The sequence below is a fragment of the Oncorhynchus mykiss genome, chromosome 6 (genome assembly GCF_057628025.1).
Source record: "Oncorhynchus mykiss isolate SJ-2025 chromosome 6, ASM5762802v1, whole genome shotgun sequence".
Taxonomy (NCBI): domain Eukaryota; kingdom Metazoa; phylum Chordata; class Actinopteri; order Salmoniformes; family Salmonidae; genus Oncorhynchus; species Oncorhynchus mykiss.
The window spans coordinates 53,853,880-53,881,808 of NC_143027.1; the positions used below are offsets into that span (position 1 = coordinate 53,853,880).

The following is a 27,929-nucleotide window of genomic DNA, read 5'->3' on the forward strand; positions in this document are numbered from 1 at the left end:
GAACAGGCAGTTAACCCACTGTTCCTAGGCCGTCATTGAAAATAAGAATTTGTTCTTAACTGACTTGCTTAGTTAAAGAAAGGTTAAAAAAATAAATATATGTTTGATAATCCACTCAGTTTTGATGATCATTTCAGGATATTTGACCTAAATCTATTACTATTTCCCTCATGCCCATTTTTACCAGATTTGACCTTTAACTGATTGAAAATTGCCTTAAAAATCAAAAAATATGTGTTATCCAGCCTAACTTTGTGTATCAGGATAAAATGGGAATGTCACAGGAAAGTGTTGACTCTGTGCAAAAGTGAAAAATGTTTCCACAGCCAAGTAGAAACATTTTTGAGAAATGCCGCTTGCCAAGAAATCAACTCAGATTCTGTATGAGGGAATGTGTTTATTAACAGGTATGGCATTAAAAATGCAGTGAACTCTACAGCTTGTTGTTCAAGCACTCTTCATACTCTCCCTGTCTCACCACTCTGTCAGTCTAACTTTCAATTTTTTTTTTAAACAAATCCCTATATTATCTACATTTACTGCTCCATATGAAGATAAGCTGTTTCTGATTCCATAAGAGTTAAACATTTCATAATAACAACCATAATAATACTAATTGTTTTGGCAAAGTCTGGGGAATATTTCAGTTCAGCCACACTATTGATGATCGTAGTCATGTGATCAGTGAACTCACTGCAGGCTGTAGGTCTGCTTCATGTCATGGAGGTCAAAGGTGATGAACAGCGAGCGGGGATCCTTTTTGTTTTTGCGTATGGTGATCCGTCCCTGAAGCTCCTCCCCTAAAGAGGAAAACCAACAATAAAAGTGAGAGGCTGAGCACCAACCTTTGACTTCTGTTCACCTGTATTGGAGCGCTGCAGGGTGAAGTTTCCCTAGGAACAGATCTAGGATCAGCGTCCCCTCCCCCAATCCTAAACTCGACCATTAATGGTAATATGCTACACTGAGTCTAGAGGCAGAACCCCTCCTAGGCAGTTTAAGAGTAGGGCTATTCAGTTATAGTCCCGGAGTGCCACATCAACATCAGCACATTGAATATACTCTCAGGCCAATAATTCAAAATCAATACATAATAAATAAATACATTAATTGATCAGAGTAAAATGTATTAAATCCAGGTACTCCAAAGCGCCAATGTGTTTGTGTGTGTGAGAGAGAGAGAGAGAGAGAGAGAGAGAGAGAGAGAGAGAGAGAGAGAGAGAGAGAGAGAGAGAGAGAGAGAGAGAGAGAGAGAGAGAGAGAGAGAGAGAGAGAGAGAGAGAGAGAGAGAGAGAGAGAGAGAGAGAGAGAGAGAGAGAGAGAGAGAGAGAGAGAGAGAGAGAGAGAGAGAGAGAGAGAGAGAGAGAGAGAGAGAGGATTTGAGGATTTGATGCATGTAGAAGAGTGGATGTGTGTAGGGACATACAGTGAGCTCCAAAAGTACTGGGACAGTGACACATTTTTAGTTGTTTTTGCTCCAGCACCTCTACATTAATGTGGATGCTACCATGATTACGGATAATCCTCAGTGAATCGTGAATAACAATGAGTGAGAATTGTTAAGTTCATGTTTTAAGTATCCCTATATTTCTGTTACTACGGGGCTATCACTCGGTTAAGAGTGCGCCTACGCAGGGAGTCTTGTAGTTGATGGACCTAGCCTTGAGTGGAATGGCTACCTTGTAGTGTGTTCATACGGTATAGTAAACTTTGTTCAACTGGAACCTTGTCATTGTGTCATTTCGAGTTAACAAGAATAATGATTAGTGATGCACAAATAGCATAACCCCCCCAAAAAGTCTTGAGGTATGATATTTGCGCATCGACCTTTCTCACTCATAATTATTCACAATTCATTCAGGATTATCCGTAATCATGGTAGCATCCACATTAAATGTAGAAGTGTTAAGAAAAATATTATATTCTTATTTACAGTAAAAGTGACTCCAAATTGACACAATACATTATTTACCATTCATGTCTATTGAGCCCAGTAGATGTATTATCTGAAACGCATCCAAAACAGATAGCAAATGCATCCAACAAATGTGTTGAGTCACAAGCCTGATGTAGTCAGTGTGTGCTATGAATATGGGACCAAATGCTACACTTTTTACTACTTTAATACTCAAGTGAAGGGGGGGGGGGGGGGGGGGGGGCGCTATGTAATGGTTCAACCTCTTAAACCACATAGTCATTGCATCATTTCACATCCAAAGTGTTGAAGCAGAGCGCCAAAGCAACGACACGTGTTACTGTCCCTATACTTTTGGAGCTCACTGTATACGTGCTTTGGTATGTGTCTACGAGAGAGAGACAGAGCATTTGTGTGTGAGTGAGAGAAAGTGTCTGTGAGTGTGCGTCAGTGAGAGAGAGGGTGTGTGGGTGTGTGTGCATAGCCAGATGGTGTGGTGAACCTCACGTGTTTCAGTATGATTGCACACCACAGTGTGTTGGCAATATAGGGGGGGGGGGGGGGCAGGAGGAGAAGGTGTGATAATTACAACATATAATCACTTTGATTAACTCCACGTGTGTCTGCCGGGGGTAAATGAATGTTTACCCAATCGGCAAACAAGTCCTCCTCTATGCCAGGCGTTCCCTATTGATGGAGGTTAGAGGAGGACACGGAGAGAAGAAAAAAAAACGCTGACGGTGGCGTTTTCCTGAGCGAAGCTGCTACTGCCGATGACTGTCTCATCTGAACTGTCACTGTGGCAACACTGTCAACATAGCAAAGTCTCTGGGCGCCACGCTCCGAGGCTGTCACTCCATTACAGCGGAGTGATGTACACACTGGAGCAGAGGAAGCGGAGGAGACAGTGTGTGTGTGTGTGTGTGTGTGGGGGGGGGGTTATGAGAGTTAATAGTGTATCAGTTTGTGTATTCCTACGTGTGTGTGTTTTTGGCGGAGGGGAGGGGGGTATGAGAGTGAATGTGTGTGTATCGGTTTCTCTGTATTAATAACAGGGTCGTTCTTGAATTGTGGGGGAATTTGGGCATGGCATTTTGGAAATTAACTTCCCATACTAAATCAGCTAATATGACTAATGACTTTAAATAATTGTTACCAGTATTATAACATTGTGCCACTGCAACCAGTAGGGGAGTAACACCAATGACAGTAACACTAATGACACATTTTTAGGTAATTGAGGATTTTCTTAAAGTAATAATGTAGTGAAAATCTCACTTTTAGAAGTAAATATTCTGTTAAAGGGATACTTCCCCAGAGTCAGATGAAGTCTTGGATACTATTTGTATGTCTCTTAGTCCAGTATGAAGGAAGCTAGAGGTAGTTTTGCGAGCCAATGCTAACTGGCGTTAGCACAATGACTGCGAAGGGACTCTGACCAAATCCGAAGTATCCCTTTAACTCCTACACAAATAATGTTGTTGACTCGTCCTATTACTCGTATTTGTGGCCAAAACATACATTTAGAAAAAACACTTAAAAAACCCTACCTCAAACTTGTGGATGTTTCAAAAATCCTTGCTAATTCCTCATATAAGGTGACGTCACGTTGGCTCATTAGCTGAGCTGGCTAATCAGCGGATCACTTTAATATATATATACACACACTACCGTTCAAAAGTTTGGGGTCACTTAGAAATGTCCTTGTTTTCCATGAAACATACATGAAATTAGTTGCAAATTGAATAGGAAATATAGTCAAGACATTGACAAGGCTATAAATAACGATTTTTCATTGAAATAATAATTGTGTCCTTCAAACTTTGCTTTCGTCAAAGAAACCTCAATTTTCAGCAATTACAGCCTTGCAGACCTTTGGCATTCTACTTCTCAATTTGTTGAGGAAATCTGAAGAGATTTCACCCCATGCTTCCTGAAGCACCTCCCACAAGTTGGATTGGCTTGATGGGCACTTCTTGCGTACTATACGGTCAAGCTACTCCCACAACAGCTCAATAGGGTTGGGATCCGGTGACTGTGCTGGCCACTCCATTATAGACAGAATACCAGCTGACTGCTTCTTCCCTAAAAAGTTATTGCATAGTTTGGAGCTGTGCTTTGGGTCATTGTCCTGTTGTAGCAGAAAATTGGCTCCAATGAAGTGCCGTCCACAGGGTATGGCATGCAGTTGCAAAATGGGGTGATAGCCTTCCTTCCTCAAGATCCCTTTACCCTGTATAAATCTACCACATGACCACCACCAAAGCACCCCCTGACCATCACATGCACTCCTCCAGCATCTTTTCATTTTCATTCTTCTTTGTGATCCGAACACTTCAAACATAGATTTGTCTGTCTATAACACATTTTTTATTGGCCAGTCTGAGATAAGGCTTTTTCTTTGCAACTCTGCCTAGAAGGCCAGCATCCCGGAGTAACCTCTTCACTGTTGACGTTGATACTGGTGTTTTGCGGGTACTATTTAATGAAGCTGCCAGTTGAGGACTTGTGAGGCATCCGTTTCTCAAACTAGACACTCTAATGTACTTGTCCTCTTGCTCAGTTGTGCACTGGGGCCTTGTTATGGGATTTTTATGAATAATTACTAAATTAAATATACATTTAGGTTATAAATATAACTAAACAGAATAGTACTCCGTTACTGTATGAATGTATGAATCTTATTAGAATCATAATACTGAAAATACGGTGTGTAGTTTTAGAGTCAAGAATTAGAACAAGGACTTAGTGTTCCTTGTTAGAAACGAATGGAGCTATCGTCAGACCGGCTGGAATACTGTGTTCCTTACAGGACATTCTGTCCCCACCCAGGGAGGGGAGATACCTTGGGCTTGTAGTAGATTGTTTAACAGGTGGCAGAAAATGTGAGAAGGCTTGTGAACTATATTGCCATTGTATCTGAGAGGAGGAGGGACATTTATGACGAAATGTGAGGCATATAAACCAATGTACATGGTATTATGACCAGAACGTTCCCATGAATAAAAATTTACATATTGTACTATTGTAGACTGGGCCTCTGTCGGTCTTCATTTCTATCAGTATCCTACAAATTATGATATAGCAGACTGAGTAGTTTAATTGAATTGGTTAATGAACACATAGTTACTAAATTAATCTAACAGGCCTCCCACTCCTCTTTCTATTCTGGTTAGAGGCAGTTTGCACTGTTGTGTGAAGGGAGGAGTACAAAGCGTTGTAAGAGATCTTCAATTTCTTGGCAATTTCTCGAATGGAATAGCCTTCATTTCTCAGAACAAGAATAGCGTCAGTGTAGTTTCAGAAGAAAGTTATTTGTTTCTGGCCATTTTGAGCCTGCAATCGAACCCACAAATGCGGATGCTCCAGATACTCAACTAGTCTAAAGAAGGCTGGTTCAATTGCCTCTAATCAGTACAACAGTTTTCAGCTGTGCTAACATGATTGCAAAAGGGTTTTCTAATGATCAATTAGCCCTGTAAAATTATAAACTTGGATTAGCTAACGTGCCATTGGAACACAGGAGTGATGGTTGCTGATAATGGGTCTCTGTACGCCTTTGTAGATATTCCATTAAAAATCAGCGGTTTCCAGCTACAATAGTCATTTACAACCTTAATGTCGACACTGTATTTCTGACCCATTTTATGTTATTTCAATGGACAACAAATTAGCTTTTCTTTCAAAAACAAGGACATTTCTAAGTGACCCCAAACTTTTGAACGGTAATATACACTGCTCAGCAAAGAAGCCACTTCTCTCCAGGAAAAACATCAGGGACAGACTGATATTCTGCAAAAGGTACAGGGATTGGACTACTAAGAACTGGGCTAAAGTCATTTTCTATGATGAATCCCTTTCTGGTTGTTTGGGGCATCCGGATAAAAGCTTGTCCGGAGAAGACAAGGTGAGCGCATCCTGTGTGGGGTTGCTTCTCAGCCAAGGGATTGGGCTCACTCAGAATTTTGCCTGAGAACACAGCCATGAATAAAGAATGGTCCCAACACATCCTCCGAGAGCAACTTCTCCCAACCACCCAGGAACAGTTTGGTGACTAGCAATGCCTTTTCCAGCACGATGGAGCACCTTGCCATAAGGCAAAAGTGATAACCTAGTGGCTCGAGGAACAAAACATCAATATTTTGGGTCCATGGCCAGGAAACTCCCCAGACATTAATCCCATTGAGAACTTTGGTGAATCCTCAAGAGGCGGGTGGACAAACAAAAACCAAACATTTCTGACAAACTCCAAGCATTGATTATGCAAGAATGGGCTGCCATCAGTCAGGATGTGGCTCAGAAGTTAATTGACAGCATGCCAGGGTGGATTGCAGAGGTCTTGAAAAAGAAGGGTCAACACTGCAAATATTGACTCTTTGCATCAACTTAATGTAATTGTCAATAAAAGCCTTTGACACTTATGAAATGCTTGTAATTATACTTCAGTATTCTTCCATAGTAACATCTCACAAAAATATCTAAAGACACTGAAGCAGCAAACTTTGTGGAAATTAATATTTGTGTAATTTTCAAAACTTTTGGCCACAACTGTGTGTGTGTGTGTGTATATATATATATATATATATATATATATACACACAGTATATTAGAGGTCGACCGATTATGATTTTTCAACGCCGATACCGATACCGACCAAAAAAGCTGATACCGATTAAATCGGCCAATTTTTTTATTTATTTATTTGTAATAATGACAATTACAACAATACTGAATGAACACTTATTTTAACTTAATATAATACATCAATAAAATCAATTTAGCCTCAAATAAATAATGAAACATGTTCAATTTGGTTTAAATAATGCAAAAACAAAGTGTTGGAGAAGAAAGTGAAAGTGCAATATGTGCTATGTAAGAAAGCTAACTTTTAAGTTCCTTGCTCAGAACATGAAAGCTGGTGGTTCCTTTTAACATGAGTCTTAAGTTGTAGTTATTATACGAATTATAGGACTATTTCCCTCTATACCATTTGTATAGGCACTTTAGTATTGCCAGTCTAACAGTATAGCTTCCGTCCCTCTCCTCGCTCCTCCCTGGGCTCGAACCAGGAACACAACGACAACAGCCAACCTCGAAGCAGCTTTACCCATGCAAACGCACTAAAGTGCTGTTTGAATGAATGTTTACGCACCTGCTTCTGCCTACCTCCGCTCAGTCAGATACTTAGATACTTGTATGCTCAGTCAGATCATATGCAACGCAGGACACGCTAGATTAATATCTAGTAATATCATCAAGGATGTGTAGTTAACCAGTTGGATTTAGGGGGCGCTATTTTAATTTTTGGATGAAAAACGTTCCCGTTTTAAACAAGATATTTTGTCACGAAAAGATGCTCGACTATGCATATAATTGACCGCTTTGGAAAGAAGACACTCTGACGTTTCCAAAACTGCAAAGATATTGTCTGTGAGTGCCACAGAACTGATGTTACAGGCGAAACCCAGACAAAAATCCAACCAGGAAGTGCCGCATTTTTTGAAACTGCCTCATGCCAATGACTCCTTATATGGCTGTGAATGAGCTTACGTTTTCCACGTTTTCCCCAAGGTGTCTACAGCATTGTGACGTCATTTTAGGCATTTCCCTTGAAGAATGGCTGTAAGGGACCATACAGTGCCTTGCGAAAGTATTCGGCCCCCTTGAACTTTGCGACCTTTTGCCACATTTCAGGCTTCAAACATAAAGATATAAAACTGTATTTTTTTGTGAAGAATCAACAACAAGTGGGACACAATCATGAAGTGGAACGACATTTATTGGATATTTCAAACTTTTTTAACAAATCAAAAACTGAAAAATTGGGCGTGCAAAATTATTCAGCCCCCTTAAGTTAATACTTGGTAGCGCCACCTTTTGCTGCGATTACAGCTGTAAGTCGCTTGGGGTATGTCTCTATCAGTTTTGCACATCGAGAGACTGAAATTATTTCCCATTCCTTCTTGCAAAACAGCTCGAGCTCAGTGAGGTTGGATGGAGAGCATTTGCGAACAGCAGTTTTCAGTTCTTTCCACAGATTCTCGATTGGATTCAGGTCTGGACTTTGACTTGGCCATTCTAACACCTGGATATGTTTATTTTTGAACCATTCCATTGTAGATTTTGCTTTATGTTTTGGATCATTGTCTTGTTGGAAGACAAATCTCCGTCCCAGTCTCAGGTCTTTTGCAGACTCCATCAGGTTTTCTTCCAGAATGGTCCTGTATTTGGCTCCATCCATCTTCCCATCAATTTTAACCATCTTCCCTGTCCCTGCTGAAGAAAAGCAGGCCCAAATCATGATGCTGCCACCACCATGTTTGACAGTGGGTATGGTGTGTTCAGGGTGATGAGCTGTGTTGCTTTTACGCCAAACATAACGTTTTGCATTGTTGCCAAAAAGTTCAATTTTGGTTTCATCTGACCAGAGCACCTTCTTCCACATGTTTGGTGTGTCTCCCAGGTGGCTTGTGGCAAACTTTAAACAACACTTTTTAAGGATATCTTTAAGAAATGGCTTTCTTCTTGCCACTCTTCCATAAAGGCCAGATTTGTGCAATATACGACTGATTGTTGTCCTATGGACAGAGTCTCCCACCTCAGCTGTAGATCTCTGCAGTTCATCCAGAGTGATCATGGGCCTCTTGGCTGCATCTCTGATCAGTCTTCTCCTTGTATGAGCTGAAAGTTTAGAGGGACGGCCATGTCTTGGTAGATTTGCAGTGGTCTGATACTCCTTCCATTTCAATATTATTGCTTGCACAGTGCTCCTTGGGATGTTTAAAGCTTGGGAAATCTTTTTGTATCCAAATCCGGCTTTAAACTTCTTCACAACAGTATCTCGGACCTGCCTGGTGTGTTCCTTGTTCTTCATGATGCTCTCTGCGCTTTTAACGGACCTCTGAGACTATCACAGTGCAGGTGCATTTATACGGAGACTTGATTACACACAGGTGGATTGTATTTATCATCATTGGTCATTTAGGTCAACATTGGATCATTCATCGATCCTCACTGAACTTCTGGAGAGAGTTTGCTGCACTGAAAGTAAAGGGGCTGAATAATTTTGCACGCCCAATTTTTCAGTTTTTGATTTGTTAAAAAAGTTTGAAATATCCAATAAATGTCGTTCCACTTCATGATTGTGTCCCACTTGTTGTTGATTCTTCACAAAAAAATACAGTTTTATATCTTTATGTTTGAAGCCTGAAATGTGGCAAAAGGTTGCAAAGTTCAAGGGGGCCGAATACTTTCGCAAGGCACTGCATATATATATATATATATATACATAGAAATACATACATATACATACACACACAGTCGTGGTATTAATTTTTACAAAGTCTTCTGCCTCAGTTTATATGATGGCAATTTGCATATAATCCAGAATGTTATGAAGAGTGATCAGATGAATCGCAATTAATTGCAAAGTCCCTCTTTGCCATGCAAATTAATTGAATCCCCCAAAAACTTTTCCACTGCATTTCAGCCTTCCCACAAAAGGACCAGCTTACATCGTGTCAGTGATTCTCTCGTTAACACAGGTGTGAGTGTTGACGAGGACAAGGCTAGAGATCACTCTGTCATGCTGATTGAGTTCAAATAACAGACTGGAAGCTTCAAAAAGAGGGTGGTGCTTGGAATCGTTCATGTGTCAACCATGGTTACCTGCAAGGAAACCCGTGCCGTCATCATTGCTTTGCACAATGGGCTTCACAGGCAAGGGTATTGCTGCCAGTAAGATTGCACCTAAATCAACCATTCATCAGACCATCAAGAACTTCAAGGAGAGCGGTTCAATTGTTGTGAAGAAGGCTTCAGGGCGCCCAAGAAAGTCCAGCAAGCGCCAGGACCGTCTCCTAAAGTTGATTCAGCTGCGGGATCGGGCACCACCAGTAAAGGGCTTGCTCAGGAATGGAAGCAGGCAGGTCTGAGTGCATCTGCACGCACAGTGAAGCAAAGACTTTTGGAGAATGGCCTGGTGTCAAGAAGGGCAGCAAAGAAGCCAATTTTCTCCAGGAAAAACATCAGGGACAGACTGATATTCTGCAAAAGGTACAGGGATTGGACTACTAAGGACAGGGGTAGAATCCCCTTTCCGATTGTTTGGGGCATCCGGATAAAAGCTTGACACTGAAGCAGTAAACTTTGTGGAACCAAATTTACACTAGTTTGACAGCTGGCTGTGGAAGTTGTAGTAGACATGCTGTCACAAAATGAAGGGGGTCTGTTCTCAGAGTTCAGCAACAGCTGACATCAGTAGCATACTGCACTGACCCGTGGCAGAACAGGCATGCAGTTTCTTCATGAAAACTCATTGTGTCGTGTCTTTACAATCATTAAATTGAAGACTTAGTTTTTATCAAAGATTCTCTGTAATTAGTATTACGTGATCAAACTGATTAATCATGTAACCGTAATTAACTAGGAAGTCGGGGCACCAAGGAAAATATTCAGATTACAAAGTTATAATTTCCCAATATAACCTTTCAGATATTTTCATATCTGATCAATTGTCTTTTGATTAATGAATTATTTATTTTACCTCACATTAGTCACATTCCAAACGTCGTAAGTTGTTGGTTATCTGCACGAATCCAGTCTTCACTATGAGTCATCCATACATCAATTGTCTTAAATAATGTATTTATTACTAACTAAGTAATTCACAGAAATGCATAAACAAAACAACAAGGTAAATGTGGTTACAAGAAATGATAGGAGAATGTGCCGGCTTGTGAGACAAAAGGGAAGTGGTGTTCGACAAGAATGAAAAGTTAGAGACTCCAACAGAATATCTCTCTCTCTCTCTCTCTCTCTCTCTCTCTCTCTCATATATGGAATGGATGATTCGGCGGTTGTCGTTCTTCCCGTTCAATGATACCGAATTCCTAGCTGCCGTTGTACTCCCGTGATTGAGAGAAACATGGTCATGGAATTTCTCAAAGTTGGGTTTAATTCGGAATTGCAGAAAAGGGACTGACCCTAACTGGGCTCAGGGGCGGTCCTCTAATTTAGTTAAACTCAAAAGGGAATTGGAGTTTCCTTCATTAAACAGTCCAAAATCACATTACACAATTTTACAAACAGTATCAGACTCACTCATTCATCTTATACAACAATTCTTCACCGATCTTTTATACCTTCTCTGGAACATGAAATTTGTTCGGACCTCATGTTCTGTGAGGTGGAAGAAATTTCTTTGTTCTCTATGACAATTCACCCTTACGACCTCTCTCTGACCACAGCAGCCTAGTTGAGGGAGGCAGGGAGAGGGGGATGGGGCTTGCTGTACCCAAAGAGGGCAACGTCATTACAATTGGGATAAAATGTTACTGTAGCTAGCTAGCTAATGGAGGAAGCGTTCACTTCAGGAGTGTGTTCATTGGCTGGTTAACATCCAATTTGTTTCATTTGAATTGACTGGCGTAGCGCTAGCAAGCCAATGGTCAAATTTAAGCTAGTTTTCAAGCACATTGTCAAACTTAAGAAATACTCCTCCTTCACGCACAAAACTCTTTAGCATGATGTAACATAGTGGAACTAACACTTCATCCGCAAAGATTTATTGATTTAGCTTTGATTCATTCTGGTGTTTTGAGGCAGAAATTCTTAGCTCCCATCCCTCACTGGTGCTGGCTATGCACTGGGATCTATAAAAGGCGGTATACCTGCAAGACAGTGGTAAATCTTGAAAGGGCATATAAACATTGGCTTATTGTTTTTTTTACAGGTAACATACCATGTTTTTTTTGTCTGAAAAAACTCAACCATGCATCAAAGTCAGCGTTTTCAAAGTAAGTTCGCATTATCAAGAGTTATTTGTAACTTCACAGTATCCCGACTCAGACTCATGACTCAGGGGCCAAATTAAGTGTGTGGACTCTTTTTGGGGGGGCTCCAAAACCTATCCATCACCCCCTCCACACAGGTACACTGTGCTGGGTGCGGGCTGTAGGAACAGGATATTTAGCAAATAAATCGGCTATAGCAAATAAATCGCCTAGGCAGGCACTTTTAATTAAAGACAACCATGCAGAGGGCTGTCAGAAGACAATGCTGATTCCTCAGTCAGTGGTGGCGTCCCAAATGGCACCCTATTCCCTAAATAGTGTACTACTTTTGACTAGGGCCCTATGTGTCCTGGTCAGAAGCCCTATATAGGGAATAGGGTGCCTTTTGGGACACACCCAAAGTGAATGTGAATCTATTCCTCGTCTACGTGAAAATCATTATATTTCCCCTCTTCTCTGTCACAAACCCAATGAGCTGGGTCCTATCCAGGGCACACCGTAGAAAATATATTTTGAAAAAGAAAACAAAAATGAGCAGTTTGGCGTTTATTTTACTGTCTAGACTAATGCAACTTGCTGTTGGCTGGGCTCACCGCTTGTGCCATCAAACCCCTCCAACGTATCCAGAATGTCGCAGCCCGCCTGGTGTTCAACCTTTCCAAGTTCTCCCAGGCCTGCTCAAGTCTGCAGCATCCGTCAAATGTTGGTTCAATAAATAACCCAGAATTTAACATTGTTATCAGGACATATTCCTAAAGTGTGGAAACCAGCGTATGTGCTGCCACTACATAAGGGAGGTTGATTGTTGTGATCTTGACAACTATCGTCCCATATCAATGCTTTCTTGAATCGTTGGTGAATGTGCAACTTCGTAGATTTTTTTATCTGTATTTGGAATGTACATCAATCAGGGTTATGACCAGTACTATTACTGCAACCACATCAGTTGTAAATTATATTGTCAACGCTTTGTATGCTAAGATGAATTGTGCTGCCCTATTTATAGATTTGTCAAATGCTTTTGATACAGACGATCATTCTATCTTATTAAGTAAGTTGTCTGTGTTAGGTCTTGGCACTGATGCCTGTTTGTGGTTTCAGAAGACGGGGTTAAATCTGAATTTCTTGAAAAACTTAAAGGGGTACCCCAGGGTTCGATTTTGTGGCCATTGTTGTTCACGTTGTATATAAATGACATTGGAAATACTGTAAAACATCTGTAACATCCACCTCTATAAATAAGACAGTTATTTATTCCTGTGCCTCTTCAGTGCAGCAGGCCATTCGTGATCTTCAGCATGATTTTGACTCATCCAAAAATCACTTACTGATCGTAAATTAGTGTTAAATGCAAATAAAACCATGTTTATTCTCTTCTCTAAGTCTCGTAATGTTGAACCTGAGGACTTGCACTCCAAATGGAGCAAGTTTCTCACTATAAGTACTTGGGTATGTGGATTGATGACAAGTGGTCTTTTGAAACACACATTGAAAACTTGACAAAGAAGCTGAGATCTATGTTTGTTTTTTATATAAAAATAAATCCTGCCTCAGTTCTGAAAAAAAAAAGTTTCTCCTTGCAATCGAGATGATTTATATGCACGCGGCATCATCCTCTGTTATGAAACCATTGGACTCAGTATTCCATTCAGCAATCCATTTTATCACTGGGGACAGTTTAAGGACTCATCATTGCATTCTTTATGTGGGATGGGCCTCTCTGTCTGTAAGAAGAGCTGCATTCTCTTTTATTTATTTACAAAGCAGTCTTGTAGAAACTTCCTCTGTACATTACTTAATTTGTACCAAACCTGTTCTTAGGGATAGATAACTCTGGAGATCCCTTTGGTCTCCACAGAACTGGGAAAATCTGCTTTTAGTTTTATGTGTGGAACAATACACATAATTCCTTCCAGGCATTTTAAATGATTGATTGGAGACTTACGTTATAGAATGCGATTTATTTTCTTAAATATTTTTCATGTAGTGCTTTATGTGTTTTATTGGGCTGTTATATTTATGTATTGGGTTTTACTTGTTAATGTATACACGGCTCTCTTGTAAAAATTGTTTCATCTCAATGTGACTCCCTGTTTAAATAAAGGTTAATAAATAAATGCCACATTGCCCCTATGCACACTCCACTGGCTTCCAGTCGAAGCTCGCATCCACTACAAGACCATTGCACTTGCCTACGGAGCAGCAGGAGGAACTGCCCCTCCGTACCGTCAGGCTATGCTCAAACCCTACACCCCAACCAAGTACTCCATTCTGCCACCTCTGGACTCTTGGCACTCCCACCTCTACGGGAAGGCAGCTCCCGCTCAGCCCAGCAAAAGCTCTTCTCTGTTAGGCACCCCAATGTTGGAACAAGCTTCTCCCTGAAGCTAGGATAGCAGATCCCCTGGCCATCTTCCAATACCATCTGAAACCCTACCTCTTCAAAGAGTATCTTAAATAATCCCACAGCACATTTTTGGTTTTCATGAATTTTTACGAAAGACAATTTTGACTTTGCAGCTGGCCTATCTAGCGGAAATCATTCAGTTCTGCTGCCAGGGCGAGATTCATGACAAACATCAACCTGACAAAAATGTGCAGATACTGAACACGACCCATTTCTTTCAGATGAATGACAAAGGGCTGGGAAAAGGGGCTGAAATGGAACCTAGCCTTGCGCAACACTTGAGGGGAGCCAGAATGGGAAGGCAGGCTATGCAGGGGTATGCTACAGTAAGTCTAAGCCTGTGTCCCAAATGGCACCCTATTCCCTTTTTAGTGCACCACTTTTGACCAGGGCCCATAGGGTTTTGGTCAAAAATAGTGCACTATATAGGGCAAGGGGTATTCAATTCTTATTCTACGAGGTCCGGAGACTCCCGACTCAGACTCATGACTCAGGGGCCAAATTAAGTGTGTGGACTCTTTTTGGGGGGGCTCCAAAACCTATCCATCACCCCCTCCACACAGGTACACTGTGCTGGGTGCGGGCTGTAGGAACAGGATATTTAGCAAATAAATCGGCTATAGCAAATAAATCGCCTAGGCAGGCACTTTTAATTAAAGACAACCATGCAGATGAGGGCTGTCAGAAGACAATGCTGATTCCTCAGTCAGTGGTGGCGTCCCAAATGGCACCCTATTCCCTAAATAGTGTACTACTTTTGACTAGGGCCCTATGTGTCCTGGTCAGAAGCACTATATAGGGAATAGGGTGCCTTTTGGGACACACCCAAAGTGAATGTGAATCTATTCCTCGTCTACGTGAAAATCATTATATTTCCCCTCTTCTCTGTCACAAACCCAATGAGCTGGGTCCTATCCAGGGCACACCGTAGAAAATATATTTTGAAAAAGAAAACAAAAATGAGCAGTTTGGCGTTTATTTTACTGTCTAGACTAATGCAACTTGCTGTTGGCTGGGCTCACCGCTTGTGCCATCAAACCCCTCCAACGTATCCAGAATGCCGCAGCCCGCCTGGTGTTCAACCTTTCCAAGTTCTACCAGGCCTGCTCAAGTCTGCAGCATCCGTCAAATGTTGGTTCAATAAATAACCCAGAATTTAACATTGTTATCAGGACATATTCCTAAAGTGTGGAAACCAGCGTATGTGCTGCCACTACATAAGGGAGGTTGATTGTTGTGATCTTGACAACTATCGTCCCATATCAATGCTTTCTTGAATCGTTGGTGAATGTGCAACTTCGTAGATTTTTTTATCTGTATTTGGAATGTACATCAATCAGGGTTATGACCAGTACTATTACTGCAACCACATCAGTTGTAAATTATATTGTCAACGCTTTGTATGCTAAGATGAATTGTGCTGCCCTATTTATAGATTTGTCAAATGCTTTTGATACAGACGATCATTCTATCTTATTAAGTAAGTTGTCTGTGTTAGGTCTTGGCACTGATGCCTGTTTGTGGTTTCAGAAGACGGGGTTAAATCTGAATTTCTTGAAAAACTTAAAGGGGTACCCCAGGGTTCGATTTTGTGGGGCTGGGAAAAGGGGCTGAAATGGAACCTAGCCTTGCGCAACACTTGAGGGGAGCCAGAATGGGAAGGCAGGCTATGCAGGGGTATGCTACAGTAAGTCTAAGCCTGTGTCCCAAATGGCACCCTATTCCCTTTTTAGTGCACCACTTTTGACCAGGGCCCATAGGGTTTTGGTCAAAAATAGTGCACTATATAGGGCAAGGGGTATTCAATTCTTATTCTACGAGGTCCGGAGCCTGCTGGTTTTCTGTTCTACCTGATAATTAATTGCACCCACTGTCTAAATCAATCCCTGATTAGAGGGGAACAATAAAAAAAACGCAGTGGAACTGGCTTCGAGGTCGAGAGTTGAGTTTGAGGGATATAGAGAACAGGGTGCCATTTGGGACGCATCCCATAGCTTGGAATACAGGGTTTAAAAAAGGCCAAAAGAGTAATTGCTTGACTGCGATAGTCCTCTGACAAAATGCAACCTCTGCAGGGTAACTAAAACGAGTCTGGGATTAAATGATTGAATAAAAGAAAACAAACTTGGCGGGAAACTGGGAGGAAGATTCTACTTTTCTGCCGAGAAACACACACACAGAAATGCTACAAATGCTCATACAACAGAAACAGTTCGTTGTGCAGAGTCGTGCTTATTAGGGTACGCAACAGAAAGGGGAATGAGCACTTCTTCAGGTAGTCCATCCCTGTTTCAGTATGTTTTCTTCCGTATGGTGCCTATTGAACACAACCCAGGTGTGCTAGTAGAATAGATCAATAGGCTATGTGAAATGGCTGGTTGTCCCTGAGGACTGGATTGAGAAACACATTCTGATCATTAACACTAAAACAAATGTTCACAAACACATACACTTTCTTGAAAGTACGGAAGAATTGACAAGTCCCAAACCTCAATGTTGCGGTACTGTTCATTTGATTAGTGAGACATTATACACCACTGTATTTTCTCCGCGGCGTTAACCTCAGGACTCGAGAAGGCCCTAGATTGCCTCTAGCAATCTAGTGAAGTAGCCAGAAACTGAGGGAGAATTGATCATGTGTTGAAATCAAAAGAGAAATAGAGCTGGTCCTTTCACAGAGACCTCGATCATCAACATGCCAATAACGTTAACCACACACAGCCACAGAAATGCGCCATCTTAGTCCATTACACTCACTGGTGCTCTCCAAACCGGGACTGTGCCCCAAATGGGACACTATTCCCTATCAAATGCACTACATTTGACCAGGGCCCATCCTCCAATGTAAAATAAAAAAATTAAGGATCATGATATTTTGGTGAATTGGTTAAATGCTTCCTTTTTCAGCATTAACTGGTTGGAGTTGTTTGTATACCTACAATCAGATCTAGTGTGTGCTCAAAGTATTATCTTCAGAAAATGTAGATGTTTATCATCTCTGTTCATCTCTCGCCCTCCTCCTGCTCAGATTTCTCCAAACAGAGGGTGGTCACGGTCTCTCTTGCCCAGCAGGTCAAACTGACCTCACATGGCAAAGGTAAGAACAAGACAAGGTAACACTTAACTTGACACTTCTGCCATAGACCTATACACATACTTTTTTTGCAGACATCGATTAGAAGTAGCAAATGTTGCACGCGCACAAAACATTGTATGTTTTTGAGGACCACACTGAAAAATGGTTGTTTAATGTTTTAATGCGTCATCATGTGCGCTTTTAAGCTGTTCATTAAAAAAATTAAAATCAAGCACGCATGCACACACCTCCCTTTCCAACTTCTCCCAAGGCAGAACAACTTCCATCTATCCCCCCAGCACTGCAGTGATGTGCACAGCAGCAGCATTTCAACCTAGTCTCCCTATCTCCCCCTTTCTACATAAAACTCTCTCTCACCCTCCTCTCTTTCTGTCTAAGAAGAGGTGGATAGGTAGAGGAGGTGTAGTCAGGCAGTGTCAGGGGGGGTCGTATACCATGAGCACCTGTCTGAGCAGTACATAAAGCAGGCCTGGGGAATTACACCCTGCTGTCTGCCTGATGCAGCTCAGCTCCTCAAGGACCTTCAGCACTAAAACACAGGGGGGGGGGGGGAAGTGAGAGTTGGAGGGAAAGTGAAAGAGAATTCCATCAGTAAGAGGCACAAGAAGAAGACAGAAGAGTTATGGCAGGACAAAGGGCACAGCGAGGACACTAGAGTTAAAAGGGATGGAGGAAAGTGACTCGCCGGCCTATCGAAATCTGCAGCAAACTCCCCCCCCAAGTTTCAGGTCCTCTGGTTGATCCAAGAAACAGATAACCAGGCCGTGGTTTCATCTATAAGATCATGGTACATCCTCGCACAAAGTATGACCTTGGTTCTTGAACAAACAACCAAAGTAGGCAGCTGAAAAAATGATATAAAAAAAATCCCTAACCCTATGAAAATCCCACCTCATCCATTTCCTAGTCATACAGAACAGAGGAGCATGACAAATGATGCTGCGTTTAATTTATTAACCTGCCAGCTCCGAGTAGTTCTCAGCGATGTTTTGTTCCGGCCCACTGCGTGCTGTTTTTCTCTCTCGAAACACCAACATCTCTTTGCGTGTGTGTGTGTGTTGACTCAGCCTCCTGTGGTTAATTACTGCACTCATACAAACACATCTCATATGCTTCAGTCTCACCACAGATGTATCACCGGATGCACAGAGCGGAGAGACATTGGCGTTGCTGCAAGTCAGGTTGTGTTTCTCAACCCTTGTTGTTTTAAATCAGGTGTGTCTCTTTGACAGCACTCTGTAAAATAAATAGACCCTTTGCTATGACGCTCAGAACCTTTGCTATGACGCTCCAAATTGAGCTCAGGTGCATCCTGTTTCCATTGATCATCCTTGAAATGTTTCTACAACTTGATTGGAGTCCAACTGTGATAAATTCAATTGATTGGACATGATTTGGAAAGGCACACACCTGTCTATAAGGTCCAACTGTTGACAACGCATGTCAGAGCAAAAACCAGGCCATGAGGTCAAAGGAATTCAGTAGAGCTCCGAGACATGATTGTGTCGAGGCACAGCTCTGGGGAAGGGTATCAAAAAATGTCTGCAGCATCGAAGGTCCCCAAGAACACAGTGGCCTCCATCATTCTTAAGACTTTAGACTCTTCCTAGAGCTGGCCGCCCCCGGGCCAAACTGAGCAATCGGGTGAAAAGGGCCTTGGTCAGGGAGGTGACCAAGAACCCGATGGACACCCCACAAAGCTCCAGAATTCCTCTGTGGAGATGGGAGAACCTTCCAGAAGGACAACCATCTCTGCAACACTGCACCAATCAGGATTTTATGGTAGAGTGGCCAGACGGAAGCCACTCCTCAGTAAAAGGGACAAGTTTGCCAAAAGGCACCGAAAGGACTCTCAGACCATGAGAAACAAGATTATCAAGGGTTTGATGAAACCAAGATTAAACTTTTTGGCCTGAATGCCAAGCGTCGCATCTGGAGGAAACCAAGCACCATCCCTACAGTAAAGCATGGTGGTGGCAGCATCATGCTGTGGGGATGTTTTTCAGCTGAGAGACTGAAGGATCGAGGGAAAGATGAACAAAGCAAAGTACAGAGAGATCCTTGATGAAAATCTGCTCCAGAGCGCTCAGCACCTCATACTGAGGTGAAGGTTCACCTTCCATCCGCTTGAGAGGATCTGCAGGGAAGAATGGGAGAAACTCCCCAAATACAGGTCTGCCAAGCTTGCAGCATCATAACCCAATAAGACTCGAGGCTGTAATCACAGGTGCTTCAAAAAAATTACTGAGTAAAGGTTCTGAATACTTATGTAAATGTAATATTTTAATTTTGTTTTATAAATGAGCAACAAAAACTGTTTTTGCTTTGTCATTATGGGGTATTGTGTGTAGATTGATGAGGGCAAAAAAACAAGAATAAGAATAATTAGAATAAGGTTGGAACATAACATAATGTGGAAAAAGTAAAGGGGCCTGAAAACTTTTCCGAATGCTCTGTATAGGGGAATAGGATGCCACTTGAGACGAAGGCCATCTCTCTTTCTACGAGGTCAGAACCTTTGCCCTTTCCAGTCTTTATAGACTCTACAAATTGTATTTTGTATTGAATATTGGGTGTTGATTTTTGTGGGATACACTTTTTTTTATTTTAGGGATGTGAGAAATGGAAAATAAATGTTAACGTTAAAACAATAAGAAAAATGTATAAAATTCCATGTGACTCACAATGTAGCTGCCCTGCTGCAGGAAATGGTTTGAGTGTCATGGTGCGTCCCTTCCAGAAGGTTAAGCATCGCTCCTGTACTACCATTACTGTACCTCAATTCCACCCCATTTAATTTCTCAAAGTATTGCCATACAGCACTTCCTTCATATTGTCGCTTGCCTTTCCCTGCCATTTTTCAAACTGTTAACAAAGATGAGTCGGCCTCAAGGAGAGTCGACATCCTTGCACAATTGATCCCTCGACTTCTTGCACGTCAAGATTAGATTTCACTAGGAAGATTCTGTGTTTTTGTAATGGAGGAGACTGATTAGAGGCCATACTTCTGAGAACACGAACACTTGCATCTTTCATAGCGAGCTAGCGATGGAGGGAGAGCAGGGAGGGGCACAGTATAGGCAGGTTGGCCACCAGGCAGACAGAGTCAGAACCGCGCACTAGGCCTATCGATCGGTGATCAAAAACTGTATCTCACAATGGAATGCTGTATGTAGAGAGAGAAAGAGAGATAATCCCACCAACATTGATGTGAACCTTTGATGTGAATATTTCCAGGTGAGTTGGTCTGTTTTGAGTGTGTTTAGTATGCAGGGCAGTGCTCCTTCCACCAGTTGTGAGTAATGACAGAGGCAGGTGTGTGAGTGTGTAGCCCATTTCAGCAGTAGTGAGTATTGTGATAATAGTGAGCTATGTGTGTGCACATGTTAGTTTGTGTGTGTGTGTGTGGGGGAGTGGGGGGTATTCCAGCAGTCGTGAGTGTTCACAGCCTAACTTGGGGATCTCATCACTCTGTTAACTGATGCCTAAGGAGAGTGGGTGAGTCAGCTAGCGCCAAATACAGAGAGCATTGAGCTAATTTACCTAAGGGCTGGAGGGCATTTGTGGGTGTCTGCTTGTTTGAAGAATGAAATGTGCATGCATGAGGCCAGCAGGGCGTGTGTGTGTATCCAGAGCGTTGATGGATAGAGAAGCACTACCGGAGCACTGTAGATTTTACCAAACTGGTTTACTCTTCAATAAGAATACATTTAGAAAAAATAGAACAGTCACTGCAAATCTCTTTCTCACTCACTCACACACCCACAGTGTGCATATGGCAGAGGCTGCTGTTATGAGTTGGGCCAGACTGTCAGCAGATGCTAGGCGACCTTTCTATACACTCTGCAGCGTTTTAACCCACTTCAACACTGCAGGGTCTTAACCCGTTTTAACACTGAGGTGTCTCAAAACTAGGGATGGGTATAGGTAAAATTTGAATGGTATTACCACTCTTACCGATACTGCATATCGATCCGGTACTTTAACCGTATTCTTATCGGTTATTTTTGTTATTTTTTTTTTACAAAAAAAACCCCCCAAACAAATTAAGAACAGAATTAACATTGCTTTATTTTATGAAATGTAAAATAAATAAAATAAACAATAATTTACAGCAAAAGAAACAGCAATGTTTTGAACAAATCACTATTATAGACTGTAATGTTGTGATGATGGAAATGTAAAACAAATTAAATTATCAATATTTTCCTGCAAAAGAAAAGACAGTGGTATAGATCAACACGGGTGGGGCATGCAGGTAAGGCTGCAAAAGTTCTTAGCAGTTCTTCTGGAGAAATATCAACATATTTGCCTTCTTTGGCAGAAGTCGGGACCTCTCCTGGCTGATTGTGTTCCCTCAGTCGAAAATACCCTCTCGCTAGGGTTGGAGGAGGCTTGAGCACAGAGGTAGCTTGTTGCAATGTTTGTGAGGAGGGGCAGAGTAGCTCTCTTCTCCCACCACCACATCACAGGATCTTCAGCCATGGGGACTGTCTCCTCCGTTTCCTCTCCTTCAGACTCCTCCTCCTGTTGCAGGTGCTCTGTGTCTGTCTGCTCCGGCTCCTCTGACAGCCCTGGTGTTGCTCCTGTCACATTGGCCTCATCAGTTGCCTTCCTCAGCCTGTCCCCGGTGGCGTCACTCACCGGCCTCACTTTAAATCTGGGGTCCATTGCTGTGGCCTCATGCAGGAAGGCTTGAATGTTCTCATCCTGATAGCGCTCGTAGAGGTTCTCCCACACCTTCTCTTTGATGGTTGCCACAAACGTTGTATCTTCGTGCTTCAGTGAAGTGCTTTTTGGAGGATGGGTATGATCTGTCCACAGGTGGCATTCTTTTCACATGACACACACGCAGTGTGGATGTGTAGAGGATTCTCATGAGCTGGACAAACTCCTCAGCCTTATGGAAGTCCTCGTCCTTCAGACGGTCCAGGTAGTCCTTGGTCATTGCTTTTCGCAGTCATGGGTCCAAGGCTGCTGCTTGGATCGCTGGATACTCCTCCATGAATCTGGTCTTGACATCAAGGATGACTGAGTGTTGCGGAAGGCCTGAAACCACAACAAAAAACAACACACAATGAATTACCACACACTTGAATATTGAATGAAATTGTTAAATGTGGGAATTTCTAAGTAATACTTTTAATAGAATGAACTGGCTTCTTACCAAAGAGCTGCTGCTTTTCCTTCAAGACTGTTTTGGATATCGAGGATCTCTTGAAAAATACGACCACTGCTCTGATTAGGGCTGCCCATTAATCAATGGAAGTAGTTTTGTAGATTTTCTGCGCTGCCAGATTCAATGTGTGCGCAAAGCATATGGCAACATCCATATCGCCAGCATTATCAACAGTCACAGGTACAATCTTGCTCGGCTCTATCTCAAACTCTTCCAGAATGTCTGAGATCTCCTCTGCCACTACTTCGGCAGTTTGCGATTTGTACACTGCCCTGGTGTGGAGGACATTCTGTTTTACACTGCCCTGGCTTGTGTAGTACACTGTAACAGTGTACTGTCAGTGGTCCTGACAGAGGCTGGTCCACCTGTCTGATGTGATGGCTAACTTTGGCACGTCCTTCAGCTCAGTGATCACATTTGCTTTTTCTACACCATACCAGGTAGGAATTAATGTGTCACTGAGGTAACTCCTGGGGGGAGGGGTATATTTGGGGTTGCCTTGCTCATCCCCCTACAGTTAAACAAGATATTCCATGTGTTGAATTATTGTGTATTGTATTGTGGAGTGATGGGACTAACATACAACCCTTTTATACTACTATATCCTAAAAATTAATACAACTCAACAGACTATTACCTAAAGCCCTTGGACTCCACTGTTGCAAAGGGGTGTAGGCCTTTCACTAGGTGGCACTCATTCACCCTCTCCTTAGTCATCCTCCCACTAGCTGCCAGCGTGAAGGGGCTTTGGGCTGGTCTTTGGCCTGGACCAGCGGCATTAGAGGGAGGAGTGGGTTGGTTCACTGTAGCTGCAACTTTAACAAAAAAGTAGGAAAATCTTTAAATGGGTGATTGAATTTATGAACGCACCCGTAGCTACTTTTGATCATGAATCCATGTTCTCGTAATTTAGTTAACTCCATGTGTGGGCTCCAGGCAGCTAGCATACATACCTAACGTAGATCGGCCAACGAGAGATGAACTACGTGCCTGGCAGTCGAAAACTGTGCATTCCTCTGCCTGTACATGATCACTTTCAATTGATGTTTGGACAGATTGCTCGTGTTTTCGCCCTTACAAGCAAAAGTCTTGTTGCAATTGACAGCATCGACTCCGGTGAAGTGCAACCACACTTTTGAACGTTTAGTTCTCTCCGCCATCGGCACTAATTAAGAGCAGGGTCTTTCTTGTGTGTGTGTGCGCTGTAGCGCGTGAGAGACAGGCTCCGCGCGTGAGAGTTACTCTTCTGGATTGGGAATAGCGAAAATGCATCATAAACAAATGTCTTAATCTTATTGCAAATTAGAAACGGTTGGTGAGATAAAATGTGCAAGATAATGTTTATATAGCAATAATAAATAGGAAATGTATTTTCTTAATTTCTCCAATACTGAATGCAGACCCGATAACGTCGGAGCTTATCAATACTACGGCCTTTCATAATTTAGCCCCGGGGAGCTTTAATACCGGGTTTCGGTACCCATCCCTACTCAATACATTTAAACACCATGCAGTGTCTTAACCATTTACAATCATGGGAATTGGCCTTGAGAGATCACATTTTAACGCTAATGTCTCAACACATTTTAACACACTGCAGTATCATAACACATTTTAACACTAAAGTGTTTCAACACATTTGCCCATTTCTGGCAATGTTTTAATGTGTTTGCTTTTATACTGGCTAACGGACACACTGCTGCTTCGCACTGTCATAACAAAATTCAACACTGCAGTGTTGCACTCAAAAGCAGGCACTTAACTGACGGACACAATGTGAACGTTGCGTTAATGTTATGGGAGCGTCAGTGGGATAACAGTCATCGTGGCTGTGGATCTGGCCAGGTGCTGAGTGGTGCTTTACTTGGGGACAGTGGATGTCCAGTCCCCATACAGGCCATTCATTACACTTGCCTCCTATCTGATGATAGTGGGGGGAAGACTGGACAGCACGGCGCTACGGTCTCATCACTGGACACATCCCTGATTCCCATTACGATAACGCACACAGGCCATCACATACAACACACACACACCATCGTTCACAAAGTATAGTACTATACATACACAAACGCACGTTCTCAAAGCACTGTACACACACGTGCACACACACACACACACACACCATAATTCACATCATACACTTACATTCACTGCATACACACAGCTTCATACATATCACATCAGTAACAGCATCACTTAATAAAATTATATTTTAATTGGCTTAGTTATAAATTGTTTTGCTTTATATGTTCTGTTCAGTACGTGCTTGCTTGAGGTAAGCTATGTAGTGACTTAACTTTAACATTCATCTGAAGACTTATTTATCTAATTAACTAACTATGTTTAATTGTTACCCGATTAAATTAATCATGTAACAATTCACTCACTAGGATCTGGGGCACCACGAGAGCGGTTCTTTAAAGAGTTACCATCTCCAGGTCGAAACTCAAAAAGCTATTTTACCTATCGCATCTATAAACAGTCAACTTATTAATCATAACCTTGTATAATATAATCATTCTGAACAGTCGTAACCTCCTTGCATCTGCAAATACCCATCCCTTACTTACGATTCAGTACTACACAAATTGGTTTAATTATTTATTTACTAGCTAATTAACTGGGAACACGGGATAAACATACACACTTTGCATTGGTTATTGACTGGAGACTTAATACGCTGAAAACAGGTCCCTAGCGGAATGACAACAACATGGCTGCTTGTTAAAGAAGAGATGGAGGTAGAAAGAGAGAGGGACAGAGACACTAAACATTGGTATTCAGAAACTACTCTCACTTACAGTAACCATATACTTTGCACACAAACCGCCGCCCACTTTGAGTAAGAAATCATTAATGTATTTACGTGAAATGCCTGGGTTTTCCGGGGATCTCTTGGTGGACAGGGCAGCCTTGGGAAGGGGGTGGGCCTTTTCGCTTTTCGCGGCAAGGCTCTGATTGTCCAAAATGGTTCCAACAAGTCTTCTACTGTTGTCTTCCTTTGTAGTTGTCCGGTATCCGGTGAATTGTTGTGTTGTCCTGAACAGAACTACAGAGTTGGGTTTTCCTTACTTTCGCTCTTGAAGATGCTTCTTTGAAGATAGGCTAGCCAGCCGTGTCGATGCTTCCCCAATGGTGTGATGAGAGTAGCATAATACGATGGTTTGAGCAGAGTAACAGAATGGTCCTACTTAAATCCACTTTTGAAGATACTTTACTTAGGACAGCTAATCAGCCTTATGAGTGATTGTCCGGGAGGTGAATTTTTCGTCTCCACCTCGTGTTGAGATTCAAAGTTCAAAACACTTTAAAGGTGAAGCAGCAGCTTCACGTCTTTCTGGTGTGATGTGTTTTTTTCCGTAACCCATCATTTATACAGTTTGCTTAAAAAGGGGCAGTTCCGGCAGGCTGGCACACTCCCTGACCTTACTCCGGGCGGTAGCTACTCACTGTGCAAAATTATAAAACAATGATCTCTTATTGCTTCTCAAATCACATCTCTCTCTTAACAAAAACACTTTCATCATCGGTCATATTACATCCACAACGCAGAGTATGAAAACCTCATACATGTAGTGGGTATACTTTCAAGTTACAGTATTTCCATTTTAACATTTTCAATGACATCACAAAATAATGAAAAATGACAGTCGCCTCGCACCTTCCCCATGTTCTACGTTAGAAATATTGTTCCAGTATTCGCTTTTGAAAGTGTTAGAGTTTTAGTGGGAAAATGTCTGTTGAATCAAATTACATTCCTTTGCTGAATCTTGAGAGTTCAGACCTGAATCTTCTCCCTTGATTTACAACAGGGCTAGAGTTGATAACCCCCCCTAGTTCTTTCCTTCCCCCCTCTAGGGTGAGAGGGGGTCTGATTGAAGTTATTTATTGGAAACCTGATCTATTTGGATTCTCGTGGACAGTCATGACAGCTATAAGATAAAGTTTTACATTGTGTTTTTGATGACTGACTGATTAGTTTTGATCTCACTCTGTCTCTCTATAGGTGACAGATAACTAGCGTTGCACACCCTGACTACATCAGCACCACTGACAGATTACCTGGCTCTCAGTATGATGTTCGAGGAAGATCGGCGTGTAAAAAAATAACATCACAGGTGACAGCTGGGATTGAAGATGCAGTGCACCACAATAGACATAGAGAGACATGTCCATACAGGCACAAACATGCAGGCCCGTGTGCACACACACACACACACGTACATCCCCACACGCACACACATTCAAGAAACCAGTGCTGTAATGGAAACTGACCTGCTTGTACAGGGATGGGATTTTCTAGCAGGAATACTGTCTGCTTCCAATGCGTCTTGGTGACCTGTGGCCCCGTGGAGAACATCACCTGTGATTCAAAAGCAGAACATGTTATTTAGTCTTGGGCAACAGCAATCAACATGAATTAACAACTCATTCCATTGTGACACTTCTATTTCTGTGTTCTACTCATAGTCTTCTAAAGACTAGATGTACTTCATTTTTATTTTACCTTTATTTAACTAGGCAAGTCAGTTAAGAACAAATTCTTATTTTCAATGACGGCCTAGGAACAGTGGGTTAACTGCCTGTTCAGGGGCAGAATGACAGATTTGAACCTTGTCAGCTCGGGGATTTGAACTTGCAACCTTCCGGTTCCTAGTCCAACGCTCTAACCACTAGGCTACCCTGCCGCCACATTATGCTCACATTGTAGGTAAAATAGGACGTGCAATTAAAAGACTTGTCGGCACGTCCCTCGCGGAGCTTGGCATTGGCTGTTCCGAGTGGCCAGCTCCGGTGGGTGCTTACATCAGCAATCAGGAAGCGCCCCGGTGTCGATTGCCTCCCAAGGATGTGGGGAACGCCAAATCGTGAATGTAAATTGGGTGGCTGTTAAAAACGGAAGGGACGCCGCATGCTGCTTACCTTGTTGCCGCAGTATCTGTCGAAGAAAATGTCAAAGTAGCCCACGATGGCCTGGAAATGAAATATGAGAGGGTTGTTAGAATGTGATATGACAACACCACCGGGGCCTTAGGGCCCTGGTCAAAAGTACTACACTATGTGGGTCATTCTACAGAAGTGGTTAAAATTGTTTGAAAACAAATATGTCTCCAAGCTTAGAACATTTATTGAGATCATGATTTATTCTAATTAATTTTAAGACAATAACAAACATATTGTTAAATTAAGATATTACAAAATCATTGTTCAGATACCCATTCGTATTGACAGTCAAAAATGTATTTTTGAAAATAAAAATATTTTTTGGTAATTTTATAACACTATTATTTCAATAGAAAATCTTGAACTAGTTAGTCGTTTTTGTTTAATTTTTTGTTTCTCTGAAAGTATTGTCCCCACTTTGGATGTTATTATCGAAACACATTAAAAGACTGAAGAATGAATGCGCTTTAAGCCACACACCTCAAATCAAATAAACTTTTATTGGTCACATACACATGTTTAGCAGGTGTAGCGAAATGCTTGTTTCGATACAATTATAACCAGGAAATGGGATGCACCCCTTTCCATCA

At 42.0% G+C, this 27,929-nt stretch overlaps 2 protein-coding genes across 3 annotated transcripts in view; both read right to left on the reverse strand.

The window, feature by feature from the left end:
- Positions 1 to 377: 377 nt before the first annotated feature.
- The window catches only part of LOC110526154 (protein arginine N-methyltransferase 3), a 110,136-nt gene continuing 82,584 nt past the window's right edge, over positions 378 to 27,929 (reverse strand). For both annotated transcript variants that reach the window (XM_021606802.3, XM_021606801.3), the window contains exons 14-16: positions 27,319 to 27,369; positions 26,671 to 26,758; positions 378 to 800 (exon numbers count right to left, since the gene is read on the reverse strand). In XM_021606802.3, coding sequence (XP_021462477.2) covers positions 691 to 800; positions 26,671 to 26,758; positions 27,319 to 27,369 — 249 coding nt within the window. In that variant the 3' untranslated portion in view covers positions 378 to 690. The remainder of the gene's footprint in view (positions 801 to 26,670; positions 26,759 to 27,318; positions 27,370 to 27,929) is intronic.
- LOC149982923 (uncharacterized) lies at positions 21,264 to 22,161 on the reverse strand. Its single transcript, XM_090239226.1, has 2 exons — positions 22,065 to 22,161; positions 21,264 to 22,027 (listed from the first exon to the last, which is right to left on the reverse strand). The coding sequence occupies exons 1-2, from the start codon at positions 22,159 to 22,161 to the stop codon at positions 21,513 to 21,515; spliced, it is 612 nt and encodes a 203-aa protein (XP_090095352.1). The 3' UTR covers positions 21,264 to 21,512.